This window comes from Ascaphus truei, chromosome 2 (genome assembly GCF_040206685.1).
Source record: "Ascaphus truei isolate aAscTru1 chromosome 2, aAscTru1.hap1, whole genome shotgun sequence".
NCBI classification, from domain to species: Eukaryota; Metazoa; Chordata; class Amphibia; order Anura; family Ascaphidae; genus Ascaphus; species Ascaphus truei.
In genome coordinates, this window is record NC_134484.1 from 121,455,538 (window position 1) to 121,481,212 (window position 25,675).

Sequence of the window (25,675 nt, forward strand, 5' to 3'; positions counted from 1 at the left end):
GCTGAGTTAAAGACATTTGGGAGTGGCTCCATCACTCTCCTTCAAACAAACTAATGGTACTTTATGTGCACCAACATACTGAGGCATGGAAAAACAGGTCTGGAAAAACATACAATGTGTAAAATCAGAGAAAAATACAAACGTGGATAGTTTTGGAATAATAGAAATTTGTTATTTTTAAAAAAACATTCATAGTCACCATATGTACTGTATCAAAGCAAAGAAAATGTAGCTTAAGTATACAGGATTTTTTTTATGTACTAGGGGCTCAGCCCATGCGCGCTTCGCCCACCTACCCTGCCCTCTGCAAAATAGTGTGTTTGACTTTTTTCTTTCCCCACCTTCTCTCCTCTACTTTCTCTCTCTCCCTTCTCTTTCTACACTGCATTTCTCTTTTAAATAAGCAGTCCAAGCAGCATGTTTTTTTTTTTGTTTCTTTTTATAGGATTGAAGCAGGGGGACTCCTTACTTACTTCCAGAGATCCTTACCGCCGTATGGGATGCCAGTATCTAGGTGCTGTTTAAATGCTAAGAAAAGTAAAAATGAAAGACAGGTACCCAAAATTTGACACCTCCCATTATAACATGTACATTGCTTAAATATTGACACACCCAAAATGTGACCTGTTCAGCACTGTATGGGGGAGATTCTATTGCGGGTTAACACACTGGATCCGCCGCTAACTGCTATTCAAAACAATGGCAGATAATGTTGGACCATGGGCCAATAACCTGCATCGGCGCTTTGTGAATCCCGGCGTATTTGTCATATTATAAAGCATCTTTACACACTAACCGTGATGTAAGCCTGAGACACAAGATTAAAATATCACACGCTTTCGATATTGTTATCTAGTGCGTCAGACTTCTGAATACATAATAACTAAAAATTCACTATGGTCAAAGTCCCTGACTCTTAGTCCTGAGATTAACCCATATTAACTCATGTGTTGGAGAAAAAAACAACCCACATTTTAGCGCTGTCTGGCCTGTGGCTCTTCAACTACAGTAGCTCCCAAGGCGCCAGATCAGAAAACATTTAGAAGTAGGGGGCCACAAACTTATTGTAATCATTTCCACATTTTTAAAATGTGTCAAATTATATTTCAACATTTAGCAAGTATTTTATAACATCTGTACCATATATATTTACATTACTTGAACTTACAAGTTAGTTTGAGGGTGGAAAACTGCACATAGGTGCCTAAGCAACTAATATGACGGAATGGGATATTTGGTTGCGGCCGTTTCGCTGCGGATGGACTCTTCGCCGCACCTGATTCGCCGCTGGAATCCCCGCCGCCGGCAACCTCCCAGGTAAGTTTTATTACTGGTTAGGGTAGGGGGTTAATTGAAGGCTTTTAGCATAGGGTGTTCATAAAAGGGTTTTAGCAATTAGAGTAAGGGGGTTTTAGGGTAAGGGGTAGATGGTTTAGGGTACGCGGTTTACTTACCTTAGCGGCTGGCGGCAGCTTCCTATGGCCATTTGATCGCGGTGACACGGCCGCAACCAAATGTCCTAGACCGAAGTATGAAACTAGCAGGAGCAGAGAGTCCAAGGGCCACATCAAGGACCTTGGCAGGCTGCATTTGGCCGCCAGTGGAAGAGCCCTGATCTAGCCTATCAATGCTACTCCTATTATGGAAGCGGACTATCCGTTTCAGTACATGCAATTCAATACAGGTTATGGGTAACGACTTCAGTACAGTAGTTTCTGTGTGATGATATAAATAAAATAAAAAGATTAAAATTAAGAATAAAGCTTTACAAAAGCATGAATCCCAGAATTCTACGTGTAAAACCATCTCCAGTGCTACGTATGGGCAAAAATCTATATATATATATATTATAAAAATGATCAAATATCCAAGTTCTTTTTTCAGACTTGCACCTTTAACCATTTTCTATGTAGTTGCAGATCATTCTAAAATATATCTACGGAGATGTTAAACATTGTGGGGAGAAAGGTCAATTTAGAACATTGTGCATGTCTAACTGAGAAAGCAAAGGAACAGAAGAAAAGCAGCACGTGCTGTCGCACTTCCACTATACGCAGCTCGGCCCAATCATACATAGCTTTATTCCAAGCAGAGTGAGGGTTACAGCGACAGCAAAAAAATCCTTAACATTACAGTGTAAACACTGAAATCTTGGCAAACTGCAAAGTAAAACACTAAGACAAGAATTACACAATATATCCATTTTAGGTTAAAGAACGTGATTTAAGTTTTACTTAGACTGAAGAATGTAGTCTACAAAATAAAACCTTATTTACTACTCAAAGTAACATTTAATCTGCGTGCTGTTAAAAAATTATAAAAAAAAAATTAAATCACACACTAGGAAGCAATTAGCAAATATAATTTTCAGCTTTATACTCCAAGTATGTGCATGATAGAGAGAGGTACAGTATATACATGATAGACTTAGCTGTCCTTTTGTACAAGTGCTGAACAAATATTTAATTAATTCACCCGTTGGGTTTTAATTATAGATCTCTAATATTTACTACAAGAGAGAGTTCTGTATAATACTCTCAGCTTTTATAGTATATACCATGCAGTTCTCAGCCCAGGAGATGAAGAAAGGGAGCAGAGGTGGACCGGCAGTATATGGAACACAAACAGCATTGCAGGAAAGTATCTCTGATTTTATGCCTAGGCAAGTCTCAAATTCCGTGAGCTTTCTAATATTTATGTTCATAACTGATTTATTGTAATCCCTGTATATAATTAGTACATTGAAAATGTAAGGAAAGAAGGGTCACAGTTAATATTTTAGGCCTCTGAGGGCAGGAGGAATACTCTTTTAATAAATAATCTAACATCTAAAGGTTAGATCATAATGCTTTGTTAAATCAGGGTTCAGAACATGATGTTAAAGAAACAGACATTATTTTCCCAGGGTTAACACGTACCCACAAAGCTAATTGTATCCAAAAACAACTGGCTGAATCTCATTAGCATAGGACAAATGTCACGTTATTGTAGCCCAATGTCTTGTTATTGTAGCATAACATTGTGGTCTTTCTATAAGTATGTATTAGCACTTACTCCCATCAAGAACCCTGAAATAGGGCTCAGAAAGGGAGGTTATGGAGAGGGAAAATCATTTTCTTAAGTATCCATTACTGTCCCTCCCAAAACACTCCTCTATACAGTATGTGGAGACCTGTGAACATGCCTCAGATACCTGGGAAATATGTTAATTGAAATCATTTGAATATAATTTGCATATTCAAATGACATGATTTCCCCCTAAGTGTTGACAAACAACACATTACTTTGTCATACCTCGCACCATCGTAGCTGGGCAGTGACTTAGAGGTTATGTTATCCTGCTGGACACCTATACATCGTCCTATAAAGCCAGATAAAACAGGGGAAAGAGAGAGAGAGATATACACAAGCTTCCTTCCCTCACCCAAACAACTGACTGCTGCCATTAGTGAGGGATCTAGTGCTTAGGCTAAGTCCACGCTGCCGCTGAGCTCGCTCATGCTTGCAGAGTGGTGACGTCACCAGCTCTCCAAGCATGAGCGATCAGTGTCCTGCAACATTTTTAGAGCAGGAGTGGGGGGGCGTGGCTATTACAGGAGGGGGGCGTGTCATTGGCTGGATAGGGGCTGTGTGTGTCTGTATGTGTTTCTGTATGTGTTTCAGTATTCTCTCTATGTCTCTCTACCCCCTTCCTTCCCCCTCTCCCGATCCCCCCTCTCTCATCTCTCTCCCCCCATTGCTCTCTCTCCCCATTGCTCTCTCTCTCCCCATTGCTCTCTCTCGCCCCCCCTGCGCTCTCTCTCTCTCGCCCCCCCGTGCTCTCTCTCTCGCCCCCCCTGTGCTCTCTCTCACCCCCCCTGCACTCTCTCCCCCCCCTGCGCTCTCTCTCGTCCCCCCTGCACTCTCCCTCTGTGCTCCCCTTGCGCTCTCCCCCTCCGCGCTCCCCCTGCGCTCTCCCCCTCCGTCCTCCCCTCTCCCCCTCCGCTCTCCCCCTGCGCTATCCCCCTCCACGCTCCCCTCCCCGCCCCACTCCCCTCCCCCCCTGCGCTATCCCCCTCCGCTCTCTCTCCCCCACTCCCCTCCCCCCCTGCACTCCCCTGCCCGCTCCCCCCTGCGCTATCCCCCTCCGCGCTCCCCCTCCATGCTCTCCCCCTCCGCTCCCCCTTGCACTATCCCCTTCCCCTCTCAAACCCCCACTCCACTCACCCCCCCTGCGCTCACCCCCTGCCCTCCCGTTCACAGTGCTCCGGTCCCTGTTCACCCCCCCCGTTCATCGCGCTCTGGTCCTGTTCAACCCCCGCCTCCTCCCCTCCGTCCCCATCCCCCGTTCACAGCGCTCCGGTCCCTGTTTACCCCCGCAACCCCGCCGTTCACAGCGCTCCGGTCCCGTTCACCACCCGCACTCCCCCCGTCCACAGCGCTCCGGTCCCGTTCACCCCCCGTTCACAGCGCTCCTGTCCCATTCACCCCCCCGTTCATAGCGCTCCGGTCCCTGGTCACCTCCCCAGTTTACAGCTCTCCGCCAATCCTGCCTCTCTCTTCTGTCATTGGTCAGAGCAGGGTCATGTGACCCTGCTCCGAGCAAGAAAGTATAGCTCCAGTGTCTCCTCAAGCCCAAAGCTTGGGAGAACGTGTGTGCATGCGCATGAGCGCGCACACACAGCGTGAGAGGGGATTTGACCATCCACATGGAAGAAGGTAAGCGCGCCAAGTGCATACCGAGCTCAGCGCCAGCGGGGACTCAGCCTTATGTCATTCTCGCTTACCACGTGATTACCATTAAGAAAAGCAATACAGAACAATTTAAAGGGCAATTCCACAACCTAAGGCAAACAGAGGTTAAATAGAAATGGTTGTACAACAGAGAAAAGTTATTATCCATACAGAAGTCAGTAGATAGAGGAAATTGAGATGTTCAAAGCATTGGTGTTCTTCGTCCACAACACAATCCCTTTACTGCTTATCAACTCAATAAAATATTGTTTAGTCATTTTTTAAACGTTTTTCTTTTACTGTTATGCCAACTTCTATTCCAAACACAAGGTTCCAGGCATGGATTAAACATGTTCACCAAAGATTACTCGGAATAGAAAAATCTAAATGGTTATGCCAGGATGTTATCTTAACTTTTTCCATGTTACAGCTTCCATCCCATTTGAAATTGTTTTAGGAAACACTGTGCACATGAAGAAGAAATTTGCGATGTCTTGAAACATCATGTATGCTATCATTTCAGATATGAAGAATTTTTCATTTTATTCCACAAGCAGTTATCACAACATACAGTATATGAAATCGTAGAAAATAGAAATGCATGAACTTTTAGGGCCTCATGCAATAAGATCAGCTGAAGCCGATCACACCGTAATTAAACCAAAATTGTCATTCAAAATAATGACCGTTTTTGGAAGATCGCAGTTTCATACAGTATATATTCGTGGGGGGGGGGAGTTCTCCTTATATTCACATTAGAGATTCCAAAATTACCTTTTGATCACTCTGCTATAGATGCCATTTTGAAAGTGGTCAAAAGCCTATAAATTTACAAGTAGAAGATCTATGACATTTCCCCACATACTTATGAAAGGAAGCAATCCCTATAAAAATCATGAAAAAAATTATCCTAAAAAGCCTATTACATCCCAAATGTGTATTTGTAACATTGAGTAGAGGCTGGATCCTAAATATTTTTTACAGACTTCCACTTAACATTCCCCAGGTTTGTTTTTCTATTTAGAAATACAACTGTGACATAATCCTACCTAATCATTTAATTCAATAGAAATAGCTGTGTTAGGGCAGAGTAAATGAGTACTTCATTTCCCCAACTATTGCAACTTTAGTATTCATTTCTGAATATTCGCATGCACATATAGTGAAAATCATTTTTCAGCAGGAGAAACAAAGCCTAAATCTGTAAACTTTTTAAAGACATTGTATAACTGTAATGATGGTAAGAAGCTGGAATGTTGCAGGTTGCTTTCACCGGATGTTACCATATACAGTATGTTGCTATTAGGGGTTATGGGAGAGGCCATGGCTATTAATCCTACAATCTCAAAGCATCAGCAACACTGGATTCTAAAGCAGGGCTTTCCCCCCCTGCTCGCACCAGCCCTACTTACCTTATCATCGGCATCAAATGACGCCGCAGGGTCACGTTGTCACAGCGATGCATCACCGAAGACAAGGTAAGTCAAGTTGCAGAGGCCTCACGCGATCCCCCGGCATTTAATTTAAATGCCTTGGGGAAGAGCGCGGGGCCTCCGCAACCTCCGCGCCCCCCCCCCCCATGGAAAATCGTGCGCCTCCCAGTTTTGTGCACCCCTGTTCTAAAGGGTACATTTTGGTGTAGCAATACTAATCGCAAACTAAACACAATCCTCACTGTCATCTGCTATTAACAAATCTTTTTATGGTTTGTCAAGGATTCCAGTAAAATGGGCCCAACAGTATATGCCAAGAAATCATAATGCAACATGGTAATCTGCAAGGAACTAAATACATTATGCAGCTAGCAAGCAGCCACAGGCTGTTTGTACTGATCAACTGTTACGGAGGAATGGACAATAAACTGTTACCATCAAATACATCTATTTTTTTTTGCTCTCTCTGCTGTGTGGTTTCTGGTAAATCCATTTGTAATTACTGTATTGAGTAATGCACATTAGTCACCATTCAGTTTTATACAATATTCATACTATAAAAACTAAAAAGAGTATCCATTTTAATGAAAGCATTGCTCTTCTTTTAAAAGTTGAAGCTTTAATTTGTAAATAAAATAAATAAATACAGCAGCATCACGTTTCAACCGCTATATGTATATGTGTGAGGACTGTGAGGACTCGGGGGTCACGTCGGTCGCAGCGTGACCTCCCCTCACCTCTGTCCGCTCCCGCGGCTGTGCGGCTCCCTCCTCGCCCGGCCTCCCTGCTGAGGGGACTTCCCTGTCCTCCCCTTCGGGGCGTGGGTCTGGTGCTGGGCTGCCTGCCGTTGCTTCTGCGCATGCATCCCCTGCTGTTACGGAACACATTCCAGCACCAGCTAATTTATTCACTGCTCTTGCAGTGAAGCCACACTTCCCTCCCACACGCTGGTTACTAGTTAACCCTAAACCTTATCACCTGGCAGCGTATTATGGAAATCAATCCTGGACTGCTCCTAGGGCTCCTCCAGGCCTGCCTCCGTTAACCATTGGTCAGCCACAGTACTTAATGCCTGTTCTGCCTCTCTCACATTGCTCGACATAGTCTCTGCTACAGACGTCTATTCTGGCTCTCCCTTTGTCTTCCTGCATTCAGGTTACGACCCGGCTTGGTGGACGTGCTTACCTGTCTCTGGATCCCGGCTCACTCTTGACCCTGCAGCTTCTTCCATCCCTCGACCTCAGCTTGGACCTCGACCTTCCGGATCTCTCTCTCCCAGACCTTTTGCTAACGGCAACCACTTTGCTCCTTCAGTACCGGTACCGGCAAGTATTGCTACACCTGTTCACACCTGGCCTGGCAACGCTAAAACACCACACTCCGGACACGCTCCTTCTGCTGCGGGTGCGTGCACTTATACGTCCCCACCTCAGTATAAGGGACGAGTCTGGTCTGCGGGCAGCACCGGCGTAACATTATGTCGAGCCCACAAGACGCAGACCAGACTGACATGGCCTCCATGATGACGGCCATGTATCAACAAATCCAGGCCCTAACTGACCAAATCGCTCTCCTCACTCAACAGGTACAGGACGTTTCTTTTCAGGCACCACCTGGGACCGCACCGCCACTGTCGTCAGAACCGGGTACTGCCGCGACTTCCGGCCCGAAGATCCCGTCACCTAAACCGTATGCAGGGGATCCACACGCCTGTCGCGGTTTTCTCAATCAGTGCGAGATCCAGTTTGAGATGGCTCCACAGCAGTACTCCACTGGGCGCAAGAAAGTGGCATATGTGTACAGCCTGCTTACAGGGAAAGCACTGGCATGGGCCTCCCCAATTTGGGAACTCCGCCCTGATATCACCCGTGATTATGCAGCCTTTAGACGAGACTTTCGACAGGTCTTCGATACCCCCGCACGCCAAGAAACTGCCTCTGACTCTTTGCTTGAACTTTCCCAGGGACGTCGTTCCAAGGCCCAGTACGCCTTGGAGTTCAGGACCATAGCAGCTGAGACACGATGGGGCCAGGAGGCTTTAGTCTCAGTCTTCTGGCGAGGCTTAACAGATTCCGTCAAGGACGAGCTCGCCTAACAACCCAGGCCAGGGCTTCTGGAGGAACTCATCTCCTAGGCCAATCGAGTGTATCAGCGCCTTCAGGTACACCGCCTCCAATGCCAGCTTCCTCGATTTACACCCTTCCGTGCTCCTTTTCCGAGATTCTCTCCTACCACAGGACCTGCCATCTCCCCGCTACCCGCTTTGGAGGCTCCGGGGCCGATGCAACTTGGGGTCCAGTGTTCCCGGACACCAATACAGCAAGCTCGCCAAGTCGGTGGATTATGTTATTACTGCGGATCCTCCGAGCATCTGAGCCGTGAATGTCCACTACGCTCTGGAAACGACCAAACCCAGTGAGTACGAAGGGGCTCTCCCTGGGTGCTAAATCTCCTTGTCCCCTTTCCAGGAACGAACTTCCCAAGAAATTAACCATTCCCGTCTCTCTCTCGGGTCCTACCTTCCGTACCTCCACTGCGGCATTTATCGATTCCGGCGCGGGAGGAAATTTCATGGACCAAGGCTTCTCTGAAAAGAACCAGATTCCACTCGTTAGGAAGAAGTCTCCTGTTGCCTTGGTCGGGATTGACGAGCGTCCGCTCACCCCGGCATATATTTCCTTGGAGACTCGCCCCATCACCCTTTCCTCTCATTCACACAAGGAGACCTTGGCCTTTGATGTAATGCACGCCCCCGGAACTCCGGTCACTCTCGGCTTACCCTGGTTACAGAAGCACAATCCTCTCATCAACTGGACATCCCAAGATCCTATTGCTTGGAGGTCGAGGTCGGAGGAGCCTTTTCCACCAGCCATACTTTCGCCTCGACTGCTGGCCAATGCATCTAACCCTAGGGGAGGATTGCCCGCTCCGTTTGCTGCTTTTCTGGATGTCTTCTGCAAAACCCAATCCGAACTACTACCTCCTCACAGATCTTACGATTGTCCTATAGACTTGGTACCTGAATACACTTTGCCCAAATCCAAATCCTACCCCCTCTCTCTTCCTGAGATGGAAGCCATGGACGAATATATCCGTGAGAACCTTAAACAGGGCTTCATTCGGCACTCCAATTCACCCGCAGGAGCTGGATTCTTCTTCGTCAAGAAAAAGGACGGTACTCTCAGACCGTGTATTGATTACCGGGGACTGAACCGCATCATGGTGAAGAACCGTTACCCACTTCCTCTCATTTCTGAATTATTCGACAGACTTCAAGGTGCTAACATGTTCTCCAAGCTTGACCTTCGCGGGGCGTATAATCTTATTCGCATTCGGGAGGGCGACGAATGGAAGACTGCCTTCAACACCCGTAGCGGCCACTACGAGTTTCTCGTGATGCCTTTTGAATTATGCAACGCTCCGGCGGTTTTTCAGGACTTTATCAACGACGTCTTTCGGGATGTACCTAATCAGTTTGTAATTGTTTATTTGGATGACATCCTTATCTTTTCCAAGAATCTACAGGACCATATCATCCATACCAAGTTTGTACTCTCCCGTCTCCGAGAGAACCGTTTGTTTGCCAAGATGGAGAAATGTCTCTTTCACCAGTCTACCACCTCTTTTCTGGGATATATTATTTCCAACACGGGATTGGCCATGGATCCTGAGAAACTTAAAGCCGTAATTGATTGGCCGTAACCTAACTCCCTCAAGTCTATTCAGCGGTTCCTAGGCTTTTCCAATTATTACCGGACGTTTATTCGTAACTTCTCCACAATCATCGCCCCGATCACAGCACTGACCCAAAAAGGAGCTGATCCTTCGTCTTGGTCTCCTGAGGCAGTCATAGCTTTTGAAACACTAAAACAAGCTTTTGTCTCAGCTCCCATCCTTCGATACCCGGACACCAATTTTTCTTTCACCCTAGAGGTAGACGCTTCAGACTGCGGGGCCGGCGCTGTTCTATCCCAAAAGTTTTCTCCCCAGGATAAACTTCACCCTTGCGTTTTTTTCTCGAAGAAGTTTTCCCCAGCTGAGAGGAACTATGATGTGGGCAATAGAGAACTTTTGGCGTCAAGTTGGCCCTTCAGGAATGGACCACAAAAATCTTTTATACATCGAGAATGCCCGTCGCTTAGGCCCCCGCCAAGCCCGCTGGTCGTTATTTTTCTCCACGTTTAATTTTATTTTGTCTTACATTCCCGGCACTAAAAACGTCAAGGATGATGCTCTCTCTAGACAATATTCTTCTGATGAGAGACCAGAGAAAACTACAGAGTCTATCCTTCCCAAACAAAAGATCCTCGCGGTCTTGAGAGGATCATCAAGTCTCAAAGCCACCTTCCTAGCGATCTTGAGATCCCGAAGGATACCTTATATGTGGAGGCCAAGTTTATTCCGGAGATTCTGGAATGGGGACATGCTTCCCGTTCGGCAGGACACCCAGGCTACAAGAAGACTTTGGACCTCATCCGTCGTAACTGTTGGTGGCCCAATATGGCCAAATCTATTCTTGAGTTTACCCGGGCCTGTCCGGTATGTGCACGCAACAAGATTCCTTGCCAGAGACCCCATGGTCTTCTTTTGCCCTTATCCATCCCGGAACGCCCCTGGTCCCACATATCCATGGATTTTATTGGATATTATTGTCGAATTGCCTAGGTCGAATGGCATGAACACTATTCTAGTAGTCATGGATCGGTTTTCCAAGATGGCACACTTTATTCCTCTCAAAGGATTACCCTCCTCACCCGCCCTAGCCGATATTTTCTCCAAAGAAATTTTCCGGATCCATGGCATACCCACGTCCATTGTATCGGATCGTGGCTCTCAATTTGTTTCCAGATTCTGGAGATCCTTCACAAGAAGACTGGGCATTGCTTCCTCCTTCTCTTCGGGTTATCACCCTCAGTCTAATGGACAGACCGAGAGGGTCAATCAATCTCTCGAGAAGTATTTAAGGTGCTTCGTCTCTGACTCCCAGGATGACTGGACGGAATTGCTTTCCTGGGCTGAGTATGCCTTTAATTCCACAAGGAATTAATCCACTGGTGAGACACCTTTCTTTATTAATTACGGCTATCACCCAACACGGCTTGCCTACCTATTTCCAAGATCTCCTCTGGAGTTCCAGCTGTGGATGAACACATCTCCCTCCTACAGGACTCTTGGGCCAGAATTCAATCTGCACTTCAAAGGGCCTCCCTGTCTTCTAAAATCCAGGCTGACCGCCGTCGCCAACCTGCACCCAACTACAAACCAGGGGACAAGGTTTGGTTGTCTACTAGAAATATCCGCCTCAAAACCCCTTCCCCCAAATTGGCTCCTAGGTTTCTGGGGCCATTTCCTATCATGGAGCAGGTTAACCCGGTTGCTTTCTGTCTTCAACTACCCCCAAGCATGCGAATTCCTAATGTTTTCCATACTTCACTTTTCAAACCGTTCATCTCTAGCCCTCTGTTCCCAGACCACACTCATAAACCAGATCCTGTGATCATACAGGGCAACGAAGAGTACGAGGTCCAGACCATACTAGATTCCCGTCTCTCCAGAGGGAAAGTCCATTTCTTGGTTCATTGGAAGGGTTTCGGACCCGAGGAGAGGTCTTGGGTACCTCTTAACGACATCCACGCACCAGGACGTCTTAAACGCTTCTGGAAAAAGTTTCCATCCAAGCCATGGAAGGATCGTCCTGAGGCCGACCCTGAACGGGGGGGGGGTACTGTGAGGACTCGGGGGTCACGTCGGTCGCAGCGTGACCTCCCCTCACCTCTGTCCGCTCCCACGGCTGTGCGGCTCCCTCCTCACCGGCCTCCCTGCTGAGGGGACTTCCCCGTCCTCCCCGTCGGGCTGCTGCTGCCCCGCGCGGGGCTGGTGCTCGGCTGCCTGCCGTTGCTTCTGCGCACGCATCCCCTGCTGTTACGGAACACATTCCAGCACCAGCTAATTTATTCACTGCTCTTGCAGTGAAGCCACACCTCCCTCCCACACGCTGGTTACTAGTTAACCCTAAACCTTATCACCTGGCAGCGTATTATGGAAACCAATCCTGGACTGCTCCTAGGGCTCCTCCAAGCCTGCCTCCGTTAACCATTGGTCAGCCACAGTACTTAATGCCTGTTATGCCTCTCTCACATCGCTCGACATAGTCTCTGCTACAGATGTCTATTCTGGCTCTCCCTTTGTCTTCGTGCATTCAGGTTACGACCCGGCTTGGCGGACGTGCTTACCTGTCTCTGGATCCCGGCTCACTCTTGACCCTGCAGCTTCTTCCATCCCTCGACCTCAGCTTGAACCTCGACCTTCCGGATCTCTCTCTCCCCGACCTTTGGCTAATGGCAACCACTTCGCTCCTTCAGTACCAGTACCGGCAAGTATTGCTACACCTGTTCACACCTGGCCTGGCAACGCCAAAACACCACACTCCTTCTGCTGCGGGTGCGTGCACTTATACGTCCCCACCTCAGTATAAGGGACGAGTCTGGTCTGCGGGCAGCACCGGCGTAACAATATGTGTTTGCACCTCTTCCCTGCTGTCAATATCCTCTCTAAACATATTCCAAAGCATAGTCTCTGTAACTAACTGTACATCTGATTTCTCAATTACGCTCTGGCTCATTTCTCTGTTCTCCTATCTACTATGATTCCTATTTTTGAATCTTCAATCCATTCACCTTCTCAAATTGTTCTTCACATTTAATCTCATAGCTCCTGTTACTCCTGTTGACTTCTTACAGAAAGAACGCAAACACGCTAATTAAAGTTCCCCTATAGCACACAAAGGAGTGCACTTGTGTACTGTGCTTTGTGACCGTCAATGCTTTTACTCTGGCTTCTATGGAGACCACGCCAAGACCTCCAAAAGTAGAGAACTGCTTTCCACTGTAAAATACTAATGTAAAACAGAACACAACAGCAACATCATGAGCTATATGCCAATTATAACACAAGGCACACAAAGAGTTAGAAAACCCATTGGAAAGTCCAGATGACCGGAAACAGAGGCAAAAAGGCATTTTTGTAGGGACAAAAAACTACCCACATATTTTCATATGAATTTAGAAGTCACAGAAAATGGTGCTGATAAACGTTCAAGATCCTGACTTGAGTCAAAGCTGGCCTTAGCTCATCTGCTGCCCACAATGCTCTACATCAACGCCTTTTTTTATGGCAGTAAAATTGAACAAACATAGCCTAACTGATTATTTCAGAGCAGGTGTCATTTTCGTCAACATGAAGCAAGTAGTGGATTGTATTACGAGAAATACAAACACAAATTCCACATTCAATAGTAGTGATTCTATTCACAAAGCAAAAATGCTCACTCTCTCTGTACAGGTTAAAGATGATGTGTGACTGGGAATGAGTCACTGAACCACAATAATGGGTCCGTTTACTAAATCATGTCTATAAAACAAAAAAAAAGATTTAGACTGATTATAGGTACTTTTAGTTACTTCGTAAATTGAGTCATTTTTAATCACTTATTCTTTCCTGTGCCCAATTATGTTAGAAACTAACTTTAATTAAACTTTATAACCACAAGCTCTGGGCTGGTAACTTCGTTTTAAATAGTAGAATGAACTACTTTATTAAATCCAAGTCATTTACAGTGATTTTCTATACGAAGAATAAAATAAACCATGCAAGACGAAAAACATATAAAGAACCCCTTTTTTGTTTTTGCAAACCGAAATAACCATGATTTTTTTTACATACCATTTAATTACTGTAACTTGCACAGATCTACTGCTTTTAAACGTATGACTAAAGTGCAAATAACACATAAAATAAGTGAAAATAACACCGAATAACACCGTCTTTGCAAGGAGGTCTGATTGTAAAGTGTACTACCACAATAATTACTGTACATTTTGCACCCGACCCCTACTCTGCCAGAGCTACAAAGACTCAAATGGCTAGAAATGAGCAGGACTGTATTACTGTATGATTAATACTTTGTGTAGAAAAGCTTACCATGACCCTTATTTATCAAACCTCTTTTGAAAGCCAAATACTTCTGAAACCAAATTGAATCAGCCGATACACGTCTGACAATCTGCTATTGAACATTTCTTGCCTTTAGACTCGTTTACTGCCAAGCTCATTTACCGTATTTTTCAACCTGGCCATCATCAGATTTCACTGGCGCCAGTGGAGTCAGGAAGACCTCCAAATTAGCCCATCCCTTGCTGCCTACGAGGCATTGCAATGACTGGAAGACACCCTAGTACTGAAGATCTTTAAAAAGGATGCCGTAAAAAAACAAACCAACTAGGAAAAGGTGCAGTTACTAATTATAATATAAGTATCATATTTACAATCCTGCCACCGACTTAAAGCTTTGATATAGTATGTCATGATAATTATGTTGGAAGCTCATAGGAGTTGTGATCTCCTTACTTAAGGTATACATATATACAATATTGTTAAGAGTAAATTATATGTACAGTTGTGTACAGTATGTTGCTGCCTAGTCTCTGGTTATTGTATTGAGATCAAATATGCTGTCACAAAAATACATGATCATAATAATATTTGATTTAAATTGCACCACCTGCTCAAGAAAAGTATTAATTGGATCTTTAACAAAAGTACCACCTGACCTTTCCCCAGCTTAACAAACCTTCACTACAAATAACTTTCTAAAGACAACATCACTTCAAACAGATTATCCTCATAAATGGATCTTGCATGATCAAAAGTTGTAAGAGATGATTCAACTCACCCCAAAGTTTGGACCATGACTTTGAGCGAAGCAGCTTCTCCAGTATATCCAGTAATCCCCACAACTCATACAAAAAAGTGAATGCAGGATAGACTTAATTTTTTTAAATAAAAGATTCGCGTAAAAATTGACAAACAGACTGGAGATGTACGGAGTCGAAAACTGGAGTTAGATTTTGGCTGGTAATGCCGCATCTATCTTTAACTTGCAAGTGATTTGGTTTCACATACCAATGGAGTTCTGAAGACAGATGCCTTTGCAGAACCCACCAATCACACAGCTCTCTTGTACATTCCCTTTCGCTCCCTCCCCCACTTCACCCTGTCTTCTCTGGGATATCTAACAAAATAATCGCTCAGCTGTCGCCAACCTATCTGAGGAGGATGAAAGAGGAGCTTTCATTGATTGTCAGAGGTAGACCTAAAAAAAAGAAAACAAGCCTCTTGTTTTCAATTTTGAAAAGCACAGAGCTGCAATATACTGGGAGCGTTAACGTTTGCTACATGGGATAAAGAATGTGCGGGTAACATTCCTATGAGGCTGCAGTAACCAGGCACTAACTGTTGCCTGTGTTTTCAGTGCCACAATGTAATAAAACCGAATGGTATAATGAATTCCAAATGAAGCTCGCATAATACTTTTTTGTATTAACCTTTTCATTGAGCAGCACTAAAAGCTTCAAGACTGACAATGTCTATATTATATAATAGTATTTAGCTCCTTGTCTCAAAGAGCTGACAATTAGGGGACTGGAGGGTAAATGTTATCCATCCTATAGCCTAACAATGTACTTGCTTCACTGCTTAATGGTGATTGTTGGGTATCTCTATGCATTTCCAGCTGTGATTTAACACAGATGTAATCAAATGTCTATATCTCGATCTACAGAACGTACAATTAGTCCCACTGTGCATACTGTCGTTAGTATTTGTAACACAAAATATTAAAATTGTAATAATTTTGTGGCATTCCCCCAAAAATCTATGAAATAGCAATATTTAACGTGTATATTAAATACAATCTTTGCGTATGCCTCAGGATGAACACAATTTAGTATTGGTTTCTTTTTTAATGAATTGGATGGGTCAGGCTCGTTCATCCTCTTGCTGAGTGCCCTTGCACACATTCTTTTCCTTAGCACCTTGCACTACTTGGCGTCTTGCTATGTAAAATCCATGAAATGGAGACATGGTGGCTTTTATGTTGTGGATGACATTCAATGAGTGGTGACGGCACATGTGAATCCTGGAAATCCAGATTAAAACCGCCGGTTAAAATGAGATCATATGCTAGTGTAGTCATGGTCTATGTTTATCATGTTGTTAGAGAGAACGGGGTGAGAGAGAGCAGCTAGGTAAGAGAGATAGGAAGTGTGACAAGTTTTTCATAAGGGTTTTATTTCTCCCTTTTCTTTTAGTTGAGGAAAACTTGTACCAAAGATTGTCATCCTCACTAAAAATGTTTTGATTAAAAGCAACAGGTCAAGTCTGTGGGGAAACTTAATATACCACATTATATAATGATACCAACCTTCTTTCTAATGGAGATAGAGCTGAAAGTAATGTCAGCGAACAGATGCTTGTCAGGTTTACAGAGTGAACGCGTGATCTTTAAAGCAGCAAAATGTGAAATCTTATGGGTTTTTTTTTAAATAAATCAGTTCTGTAGTATTAGATAAGTGACTTTAAAAAAAACTGTATTCAACTCTTAATGTCATTTTTAATGAGTTTTAACCCATCCTTTGATTTCTATAGCAGGTTTAGCACACCTCCCCAGCACTGGAAGATATTTGCAACACTTTCCTGTTTGTGATCATTTGTTGCTAATGTTCCCAGCAGTTTGTGTTGTAAACTGAAACAATAGATAATGTTACCTTAGTATTATATAATGATTAATATTGATTGAAACTGAAAGGCGACCATTATGTTAGGCAGACATTCAGGATTTTTTACCAATTGTTACAGATTTATAACAGGAGCATCAAATGATTGCCAGCTTCGGTAAGAATGTAGAAATATACATTATTTTATTTATTTCTTTATAAAATATTTTACCAGGAAGTAATACATTGAGAGTTACCTCTCGTTTTCAAGTATGTCCTGGGCACAGAGTAAAACAAATAGTACATGGTTACAAGTACAGTTACATAAATGAACAGGGTATACATTACATACAAGACATTGCGTGCACAGTTAAAGAAAATATTTATTATGAGCGTATGAAACAGTTACAGACCAGGTTAAAATGTGAGACAGCCTTAGATTTGAAAGAACTTAAACTGGTGGTGGATGTGAGAGTCTCTGGTAGGTTGTTCCAGTTTTGGGGTGCATGGAAGGAGAAGGAGGAACGTCCGGATACTTTGTTGAGCCTTGGGACCATGAATAGTCTTTTGGAGTCTGATCTCAGGTGATAAGTGCTGCAGGTGGTAGGGGTGAGGAGCTTGTTCAGGTAGCTGGGTAGCTTGCCCATGAAGAATTTAAAGGCAAGACAGGAAAGGTGAACTTTGCGCCTAGACTCTAGTGTTGACCAATCTAGTTCTTTGAGCATTTCGCAGTGATGTGTGTTGTAGTTGCATTGGAGAACAAAACGACAAATTGAATTGTAGAGGGTGTCAAGTTTGCTAAGGTGGGTTTGAGGAGCCGAGCCATATACTTTGTCTCCCTAGTCAATAATTGGCATTAGCATCTGCTGTGCGATACGCTTTCTGACCAGGAGACTTAGGAAGGATTTGTTCCTGTAAAGTACCCCTAGTTTGGCATAGGTCTTGGTTGTCAGGGTATCAATGTGCATCCCGAATGTTAAGTGGGAGTCAAACCATAAGCCCATGTATTTAAAACTAGTGACAGGTGTTATGTCACCTGCTTTAGATATAAAAAGAAGAGGAAAAATAAATTGGACATTTCTGCTTTAACCTACTGTACAGTAACGTCTATAGTTAGTATGGGGAGTGACCCCCGTGAAGTCCGGTGCTCAATCAAGGTATAATGCTGGGTGTGGAACTTTTAGCAACCTCAAAGGTATATGGCCAAGAAGAAAACAATGATCCCCTGTTGATAAGATATCATGTTGCTTTAAAAACGCTGAGGAAGCATATAAACAGACTAATACAGCCACGGAGGGGGGCCCGTTTTGCAGGAAGGAAACCAAATACAAGACATATAGCCCTGTAGGACTACTGTCATGTAATGATAATGTAACCTAAGCCTGCTGCCCTTACCCGCCTGGCGTCTGTGTAGCTCCCTCGTTGGCGTCCCGGTCTGTGCTCCACAGCGGCTGCGCTCCGGAATGACGTCACCGCTGGCGCCGGCTTGCTTGCTCCGGGACCTCCTGGATACGTCACGAATCGCGGCGAACCCTCACCACCGCAGGGGGAAACAGCCTCGTAGCCAGAAGACAAAACAGGGGATCATTGGCGTGCTCCAACCGAGTATTGAGACAACAGCAAAAGTGGGTTTGTAGGCGGGCACTGCAAGTCTCTGTGATGTCCAGCAATATGTCGAAATAAAGCTGATTTTATCTACACTACATGGTTGAGATCCTGATTTGCAGTGCCCGCCTACAAACCCACTTTTGCTACTGTACAGTAACAGCAGAGCCCATTCTAACAGCTGTCATTTTTCTTTATTTGGATGGGTAAATACCATCCAACAATTAAAACTGATTTTTAGGGAGATGTGAATCATATGTAAAATTTGGTGCCAGAATTCCTCAGTGTTGCAAACCACAGGATCATTAACACATAGGGAGTTATTAATGAAATGCGATAGTGCTGACCAGGGCACTATCACATCGATACACCCGTTGATATAAATGGGAGCTTCTGTGCGATAGCGCCTGTCATGACAAAGCGATGGAAAAATTAGGTTTGGTGTGCACTATGGGAACCAAAGAGTTAATGTGCTTGCTAACTGTGTTTTAGTCTGTCCTGAATGAGGGTCTGTGCCCTAAGAAAGATAAGATTTCCTGGCTTAATTGGTAATCAAACAATTGTGGAGGTACTACGTTTCTTTAGGACAACAGTTTTACCAACAATAACTTATTGCAGAGATACAATTATAAGGCTATGTGACCTTCAAAGTCCTCATCATTCCTTAAAATCAGACACCAAGAGGTTATGCAAAGGACACCCTATTCCAGTGGTGCTCAAAACCTTAGGTACCTACTGTAGGATTTACTTTGGCTAGCCTCATCAACTTGAACAAGCCAAATTAAGGTACAACTGATGTAAACTCCCTAGGAGCCGGGCAGGGCGGATTCCATTTGGCGACCGACGTGGGGCCGGACATGCAAAAGAATAATGTTTTTGTATTTTGCTCGTTTTGGAACTTTTGGAGCGAAAAGTCTGTTTTGTGATTTTACTGTTTTCTAAATTGTCTGTATGAAGAATATTCTACCTTTTAACATTTTTCCCAGAGGCTGTGTGTTTCCAGCTACAGAAACTGTACTTGCTGCTAAAGACTGTGAACTGCTAGTTTCTTAGAATGATGGTGCAAAATAGTAAATGGCAAAGTTTTCCCAATACTCGAAAACTAATATTACATGGATTCCAGATGTGGACACTGACCGTTAAAAGGACGGTTGCTACTGAACCAACTGAATCCATGCTTTGCACCCTGAGGAAAATGTTGTTCCCTGCCAGAGGGACGTTATGTGCACACGTGGCTTATACAGTACCAAAGACTGTGAATTAAAGTGTGCACCAGAAGTCGAGACAATGATTAGTTCTCATGATATCAGCATGAGTGCTGAAGTGCAAAGGTTTTCTACTCGGAGAGATAAAATTGCAAATTCCCAGAGATGGGAGCTGCAGTGTTAGCTGTTGGTTGAGAGAAGCATGGAAAAGAGAAAATGTCGTTCCTGACAGCGGAAGGATTGGTGCATATAGTTCAGCGCCAGGGTGAGAGCTAAATAAGTTTTGTAGAATTATAGTGGGCACAAATCCCTGCTAAAAGAAAAATTTTGCATGAGGCATTGGAACTGAGATTACCGCCAATGTGTGTGCTTGGATGCTAGTATGTGCGGAGCCTGTTGCGGATTGATGTGACAGTATAGCCACGCCCTTCCAGGACTATCTAATGACAGTCCAATGAGAGGATGAGGACCACACCCTGCCCCAACTCATTATGTTAGGGGAGGAGTTTATTGTTGCCAAACAGGAAACACGTGCCGATAAGGGTGATCGAAATTCTCCCCTCGCATAAAATTCTGTACTGCACTAACAATAGCTGTGAGAAAGTGTGCTGTGATTTCTCAGTAGTGTCTCCACTAAAGATGTCCTCCTAGTCAAATACTCCACTTCTTGTGCAGGTTGAAATTTCTGGTGTGGTTTATATCATAACCATGGAAAGAAAATGGAGTTTATTCAGACAGCATGTGTCTCCTGCAGATGCCCAGGAGAACTCTCTGGTACTGCCCAATGCTTGGAGTGTGGCCTTAGGTATTTATAGCTCTACAGCCCAGTACTCTGCATGCTACTATACTTTGCCCGGGGTATTGACAAGCAAGACAGATGTCTCTCGCTCAGCGCGGATCAAGATGCACCCCCACCATGTACTAGTTGGCCTGGATCTGGAGGAGAACAGAATACTCCAACTTCTCCTCTGCAGCAAGGCAGTGATGCAGCTCCAACACCATTCATTGCTGAAACGTCCGTCAAAGAGATTGACCTTTTGGGACCACAGGAGAACACTGCAGAGGCCAGAGTAAATGAGGATGAGTCGGAGGTTCCCCGTCCTGTGGAACCTAGATGTGTGTCCAACAGAGATCGCACTGGGACACCCCAGAGTTGTGTGCCTATCTTAGGTCTTATGAGAGGTGTTTCGGCTTCGTTCCTGTCTAGGAAGTGCTCGGTTACCGCCATGCTGCCTGGCTGTAGTAACAGCCAAGAAAATCTTGGATCTGATGCCGAGTCTGCCCTGGGGTTTGCCGCTGGGGATGACTTGACACTCTGGGGTTCACCTGTCCCTAAAGTTGATCCGCATGGTCCCCTGTCGATGAAATAGGGTTGAACAATGGTGGGAAGAACCTTTAACCTTTTAACTAGTTAAAAGCAATTTTTTTAGCAATTATGTACAATGGGACATGGCTCTAGAGGCGACCCTAAAGAAGAGCCTTTGATCTGGGTTCTGCCCGATATCTCCATCCTGTCGCAAATTGACCTGACTGAGCCGTGCTTACTGCATGGTCTGAGCCGTGCTGACTGCATGATCTAAGATTGGGTCAAGGACACATGGGGCTATGAATATCCCTATGTCCCTGTTGATACTATGGTTGTGATTGAGATGTTTCGGGGTAAGTGGTTAGAGTGCAAGGCCAAAGCTCATATTACATAACACAGGGGTAGTACAAATAGTACAAATCTGGCACATTGGGCATTTATAATGATCGAGTGGAATAAATAGATGGGAATGGGGCTAAACGGGTTAACTTTGTGGAGGTACCAGATGTGAGCAGTAATATGGTCCGAAAGCCTGAACCTGCTCACTACTAGTAGTGATTCCAACGGAATGGGTCACATATGGATCAGATATGCTGATTCAGGTCAGTGGACTTTGTAAGTTCTAACAAGCGAGGTAACGGCTATTTGCCAAGAATGTGTATAGAGCGAGTAGAAGCGATAGAATAGTTAAAAAAATACCAAGTATTCAGTATTATACCAGTCTGCATAATCTTCTCATACTGTATTGGATTACATACTAGAATGTGTATAAGTACGTGCTCAACTGTATTCATGACATTTATGTAGAATGTTGGGAACATCATCATCTTTCGTTAGGGGAGAGTAGCCTTCCTTTAGGACTACTATGGCCATAAAGCGTCAACTGTGTGGGTCCATACTGTACCACGCCTCCCAATCACATGATGCTGGGTAACTAGGCAGAACCATAGCCCCGCCCTCTTCTTCCCAGTGAGTGATGTCATTAGACGAGAAAGAGAGAGAGAGAGAGAGAGAGAGAGAGCTTCCTGAAGGTCATGTCCCAGGAGGAGATGAAGAAGAGGGATCTCACTGTGAATTGTGTATATAAGTTTATACTGTAGATATGTCTAGGATAGGGTAAGGATTCCCTTTATTGTTGTCTAGCTAGGTACCTTGCCCTGTTTAGATAGTGTTCCTAGGAATGGCTCGACGCTACTCTAAATGTTCACAGACGCAGCCTATGCCCGAGGGGAAGCTCAAAATGAGGAAATTCAGTACCCATGGTAGGTGTACTGAACACAGACAGGGAGAGCGTAGTACAAGGCCCAACAAGGGCTAAAAAGAGATGGAGCATTATTGATGCTACAAAGCAGTGGGATCCTTTAGGTAGCAGGAGCTAATCAAGCCTCAGCACCTTCCTAGCAGGCCGAGATAGGGGGCAGCTATGAAGAGGATACAAACAACACCTACCGAGAACAGTGATAATACTATACATGAAGCCATGTGTACGTGTAAATGAGACTTTATCGATTGTTCATACAAACAGCATCTTTATTGAGCACAAAGTTCCTGGCGCCCATCAATGCATTACCAACGCCCAGCCTGCCGGACTCCAGCACCCTGAAAAGGTAATCAACTATGAGCAAGCCAAATTAAGAAACAATTGATGTACCTGATGTCCGGCGGGCCTCACTTCCAAGTTCAGACCGGCGGGGCGGATTCCCCTCCCTGCTGGCCCCCAGGAAAGAGGTCCCGTTGTCTACATGAAATGAGTCGCCGTTCCACTGGGATTGAGCACCCCAGCCCTATTCCATAATATTACAGATCAACATGAATTACAACAATTATCGTTCTGCACAATGATTAGTGATGCCGTATGCAGTATGTTTGTGAACTGTAAATGTATTTGGTCATCATAATATAAACATTTATAGAAAATATTTTTCACCCTCAAGGCTTTAAAGAAGCCTTTTACATTGCACCTGTGTAGGAACTGGAGATTAACCAGAGTAGAATGAGATGGCACCACGAATCTGTTACTCCCTGGGATAGACTTATTGAATATTTTATACTTCTTGATTAAACATAGAATTCAATTATTGCTCACCTGTCACCTCCGAGACCGCAGGTCATAAAAAGTGTCCCTGGTCAAAAAATTGACAGATTACAGCCTACAGGCCTGTCGAGGCATCTGGAGTCTCTCACAGGACAAATAATTGTGTGGTATAAGAATGTTGATGTATTAATTACACTGTGGTTTGCAATGCTAAGCAGTTCAGGTCCAATGTGAAAAAAATGTAAATGATGTACACATTATACAATTTAGAGTCGGTAAATTAAAGTGCCAAAACCCCTCCACTGTACAGTGTACACTGGCGACACACTTTATTCGAGCTCGGCTAGTCCCACGAATTCGGGTATACCCGGGTGTATTGAGGTTTGTGACTGTTTTCTGCCCGAGTGCATTGAGGTATTTTCCATGCAGGGATTGAAGCATTTTATTCCCGCTGGCTGCAATACTGCACAGTATATATATATATACTGCATTACAATTCATGAATTTATGCCATCTGGTAGACACGCGAAGCATTGCAGCCTATTAAATCCTAATCATTATAATTTAACAGATCAGCCGCCCGTCAGCCAGGCATGAACCCAGGCTGGGAAGGCAAATGCAACGGGGCTTGTCAGAGGTGAGGAGCGGCGCATTCCAGGTATCTGCCAGGTACATACTGGGTATTTGCTCGAATAAAGTGTGTCGGTGCAGTATAGCAAATAAAAATATCACTGGTGAGCACATTTATGTCTCAGATAGGTCTGCAAACTTGCTTTTCACCATTATCTCTTAGCTGCCTGACAGGGGTGAGCAAACTTTTTATGCCGAGTCCCCCTTTTTATCCATGAAATTTCTCGGGCCCCCCCTGCCTTTATTAAACGGTATACAATGTAAATACAAATATGTCTAAGGCTGCGCATATAGTGCCGGCGACGCTAGCAAAAGTTGTATTTTGCTTTCCGCCGGCGGTGGCGTGGGCGACCAGGCCATTGATTAGTTCAGGGGCTGTCACATGAGGAGACAGCCCCTGAAAAATCAAATATTGCCGGTTTAAAAAAATCACGTCGCCACGTCACACTTACTATAGTGCACGCGGCGGCGACAATGCATTTGTTTTCGGGCGACGTCGCAGGCACTATAAGCGCAGCCTAAATACTTACATACTTCAACAGCTCGCTCTTGTAAAATTAGGCTGCGTCCACGCTGCCGCTGAGAGCGGTGACATCACCAACTCTCCAAGCATGAGCACAGGGTGTCCTGCATAATTTTGCAAGCACGAGCGGGGAAGTGTTTACACTTTTTTTTAAATTATTTCTGTACATTCATAGTATGATTGATTTAGTGGCAGCCGACCCTCTCACTTGCAGAGGATCGCAGCGAAGCAGGTTGCCAGCGGAGGAGAGCAGGAACACAGCGCTATTGCAGGGCAGACACGGGAAGGGGGGGCGTTTGACATCACAGCGCTGGGGCGTGCTTCTCCCCCGTATTTCCGAGTCACGTGGCCGCCACCTGCACTATTCTGTTTGGCCGCCCGCACGCATCTTTTTTGCCTGCGCACCCAGGTTTTGCCACACGCGCCCCGCCTAAATAATCTCAATTTGTGCACCGCTGCAATCAATCACAACACCCACACACACAATCGCAACCCACACAACCAACACTCAATCACAACCAACACACACACTCAATCACAACACACACACAGAGACAACCAACAGGCACAGCACACACACACACACACACACACACTGCACCCACTCAATCACAACCAACACAGCACACACTCAATCACAACACACACGCAGTCACAGTCACAACACACACAACCAACACTCACATAATCACAACCAACACACACAACACTCAATCACAACACCCACACACTCAATCACAACACACACCGACAGACAACCAACAGGCACAGCCCACACAACACACACTCAATCACAACACACACACACACTGCAGTCCCTATATTTTCCCTTTTACAGTGGTCTTTCCACTACCCTATCTATGCCACTGGTAATGTATACTGCAGGTTTTCTGTGTTACTCCTTTTAGTTTAGAAATGGGCTAACCCGGTCCACTAAGGTATGTCGTTTTGTAGTCTTATTTTCTGTAACACTGTAACACCTTTTTGTTAAACTAAACCTAAAATATAATAAGTACAAGTCTTGCCCTCTAATTGAAACTATTACCTTTTGAAGGGATATCCCTCATTTTCTGACACATTTTGCTAAATTGGTTCTTTGTTAATTTGTCTATTCTTGCGGTGGACTAGATACTGCTCAGATGTAAACAAAACTAATCCTGATGGTGGCAGTGTAATTTGGGTGTAATTAAAAAAGGTGTAACATGATTGTCCACTAGTTATGATATTAGCTAATAAGGCACCTGGTCCAATGAAATGCACCCAAAGAATCTTAAGGAGCTAAGGGCCTCATGCAGTAAGCGACGATTATGTGAAATCGGCAAGCTTATCGATTAGTCATGTTATTGGCGTTTTTCCCTCTCCGTATGCAGTAAGTGCCGAATACATTCAAAATCAACCAGAAAACAAATCCGCCCACTCTCACGATGATGAGCCGATCACACACAGGTGTATCGGCGTGCGTGGCGGGGTGCTGTTAGGTTGCACAATCACAAATCTTGCTGAATCAGGCGAAACAAGCATGTTTTTGATTGCGCGCCATATTTAAAGGCAACGTGTACTGCTAATCATTCTCTGTGTTGTTGGGAGTGAGAGAGAGAGAGAGACGCACAGAGCTGGACGATTGAAGATTTGCATATTGACTGAGAGACTTGTTGTGTATTGGGTGAGCTTT

The 25,675-nt window shown here is 44.6% G+C and overlaps 1 protein-coding gene and 1 long non-coding RNA gene across 6 annotated transcripts in view; one reads left to right on the forward strand and one right to left on the reverse strand.

The window, feature by feature from the left end:
• Window positions 1-25,675, reverse strand: part of DTNA (dystrobrevin alpha) — a 373,309-nt gene that overhangs the window by 226,291 nt on the left and 121,343 nt on the right. Inside the window, exon 1 of one of the 5 annotated variants that reach the window (XM_075584521.1) lies at window positions 14,878-15,233. The exons of 1 other annotated variant lie outside the window; for it this stretch is intronic. In XM_075584521.1, the coding sequence (XP_075440636.1) occupies window positions 14,878-14,894 (17 nt within the window). In that variant the 5' untranslated portion in view covers window positions 14,895-15,233. Of the gene's footprint in view, window positions 1-7,331; window positions 7,353-14,126; window positions 14,214-14,261; window positions 14,366-14,877; window positions 15,234-25,675 lie in introns of those variants that run through there. 3 more of the 5 variants (XM_075584542.1, XM_075584543.1, XM_075584544.1) reach the window with 3 other exon arrangements.
• The window catches only part of LOC142485869 (uncharacterized), a 32,667-nt gene continuing 19,149 nt past the window's right edge, over window positions 12,158-25,675 (forward strand). Inside the window, exons 1-2 of the long non-coding RNA XR_012798726.1 lie at window positions 12,158-12,245; window positions 12,350-12,519. This is a non-coding gene — a long non-coding RNA (uncharacterized LOC142485869). The remainder of the gene's footprint in view (window positions 12,246-12,349; window positions 12,520-25,675) is intronic.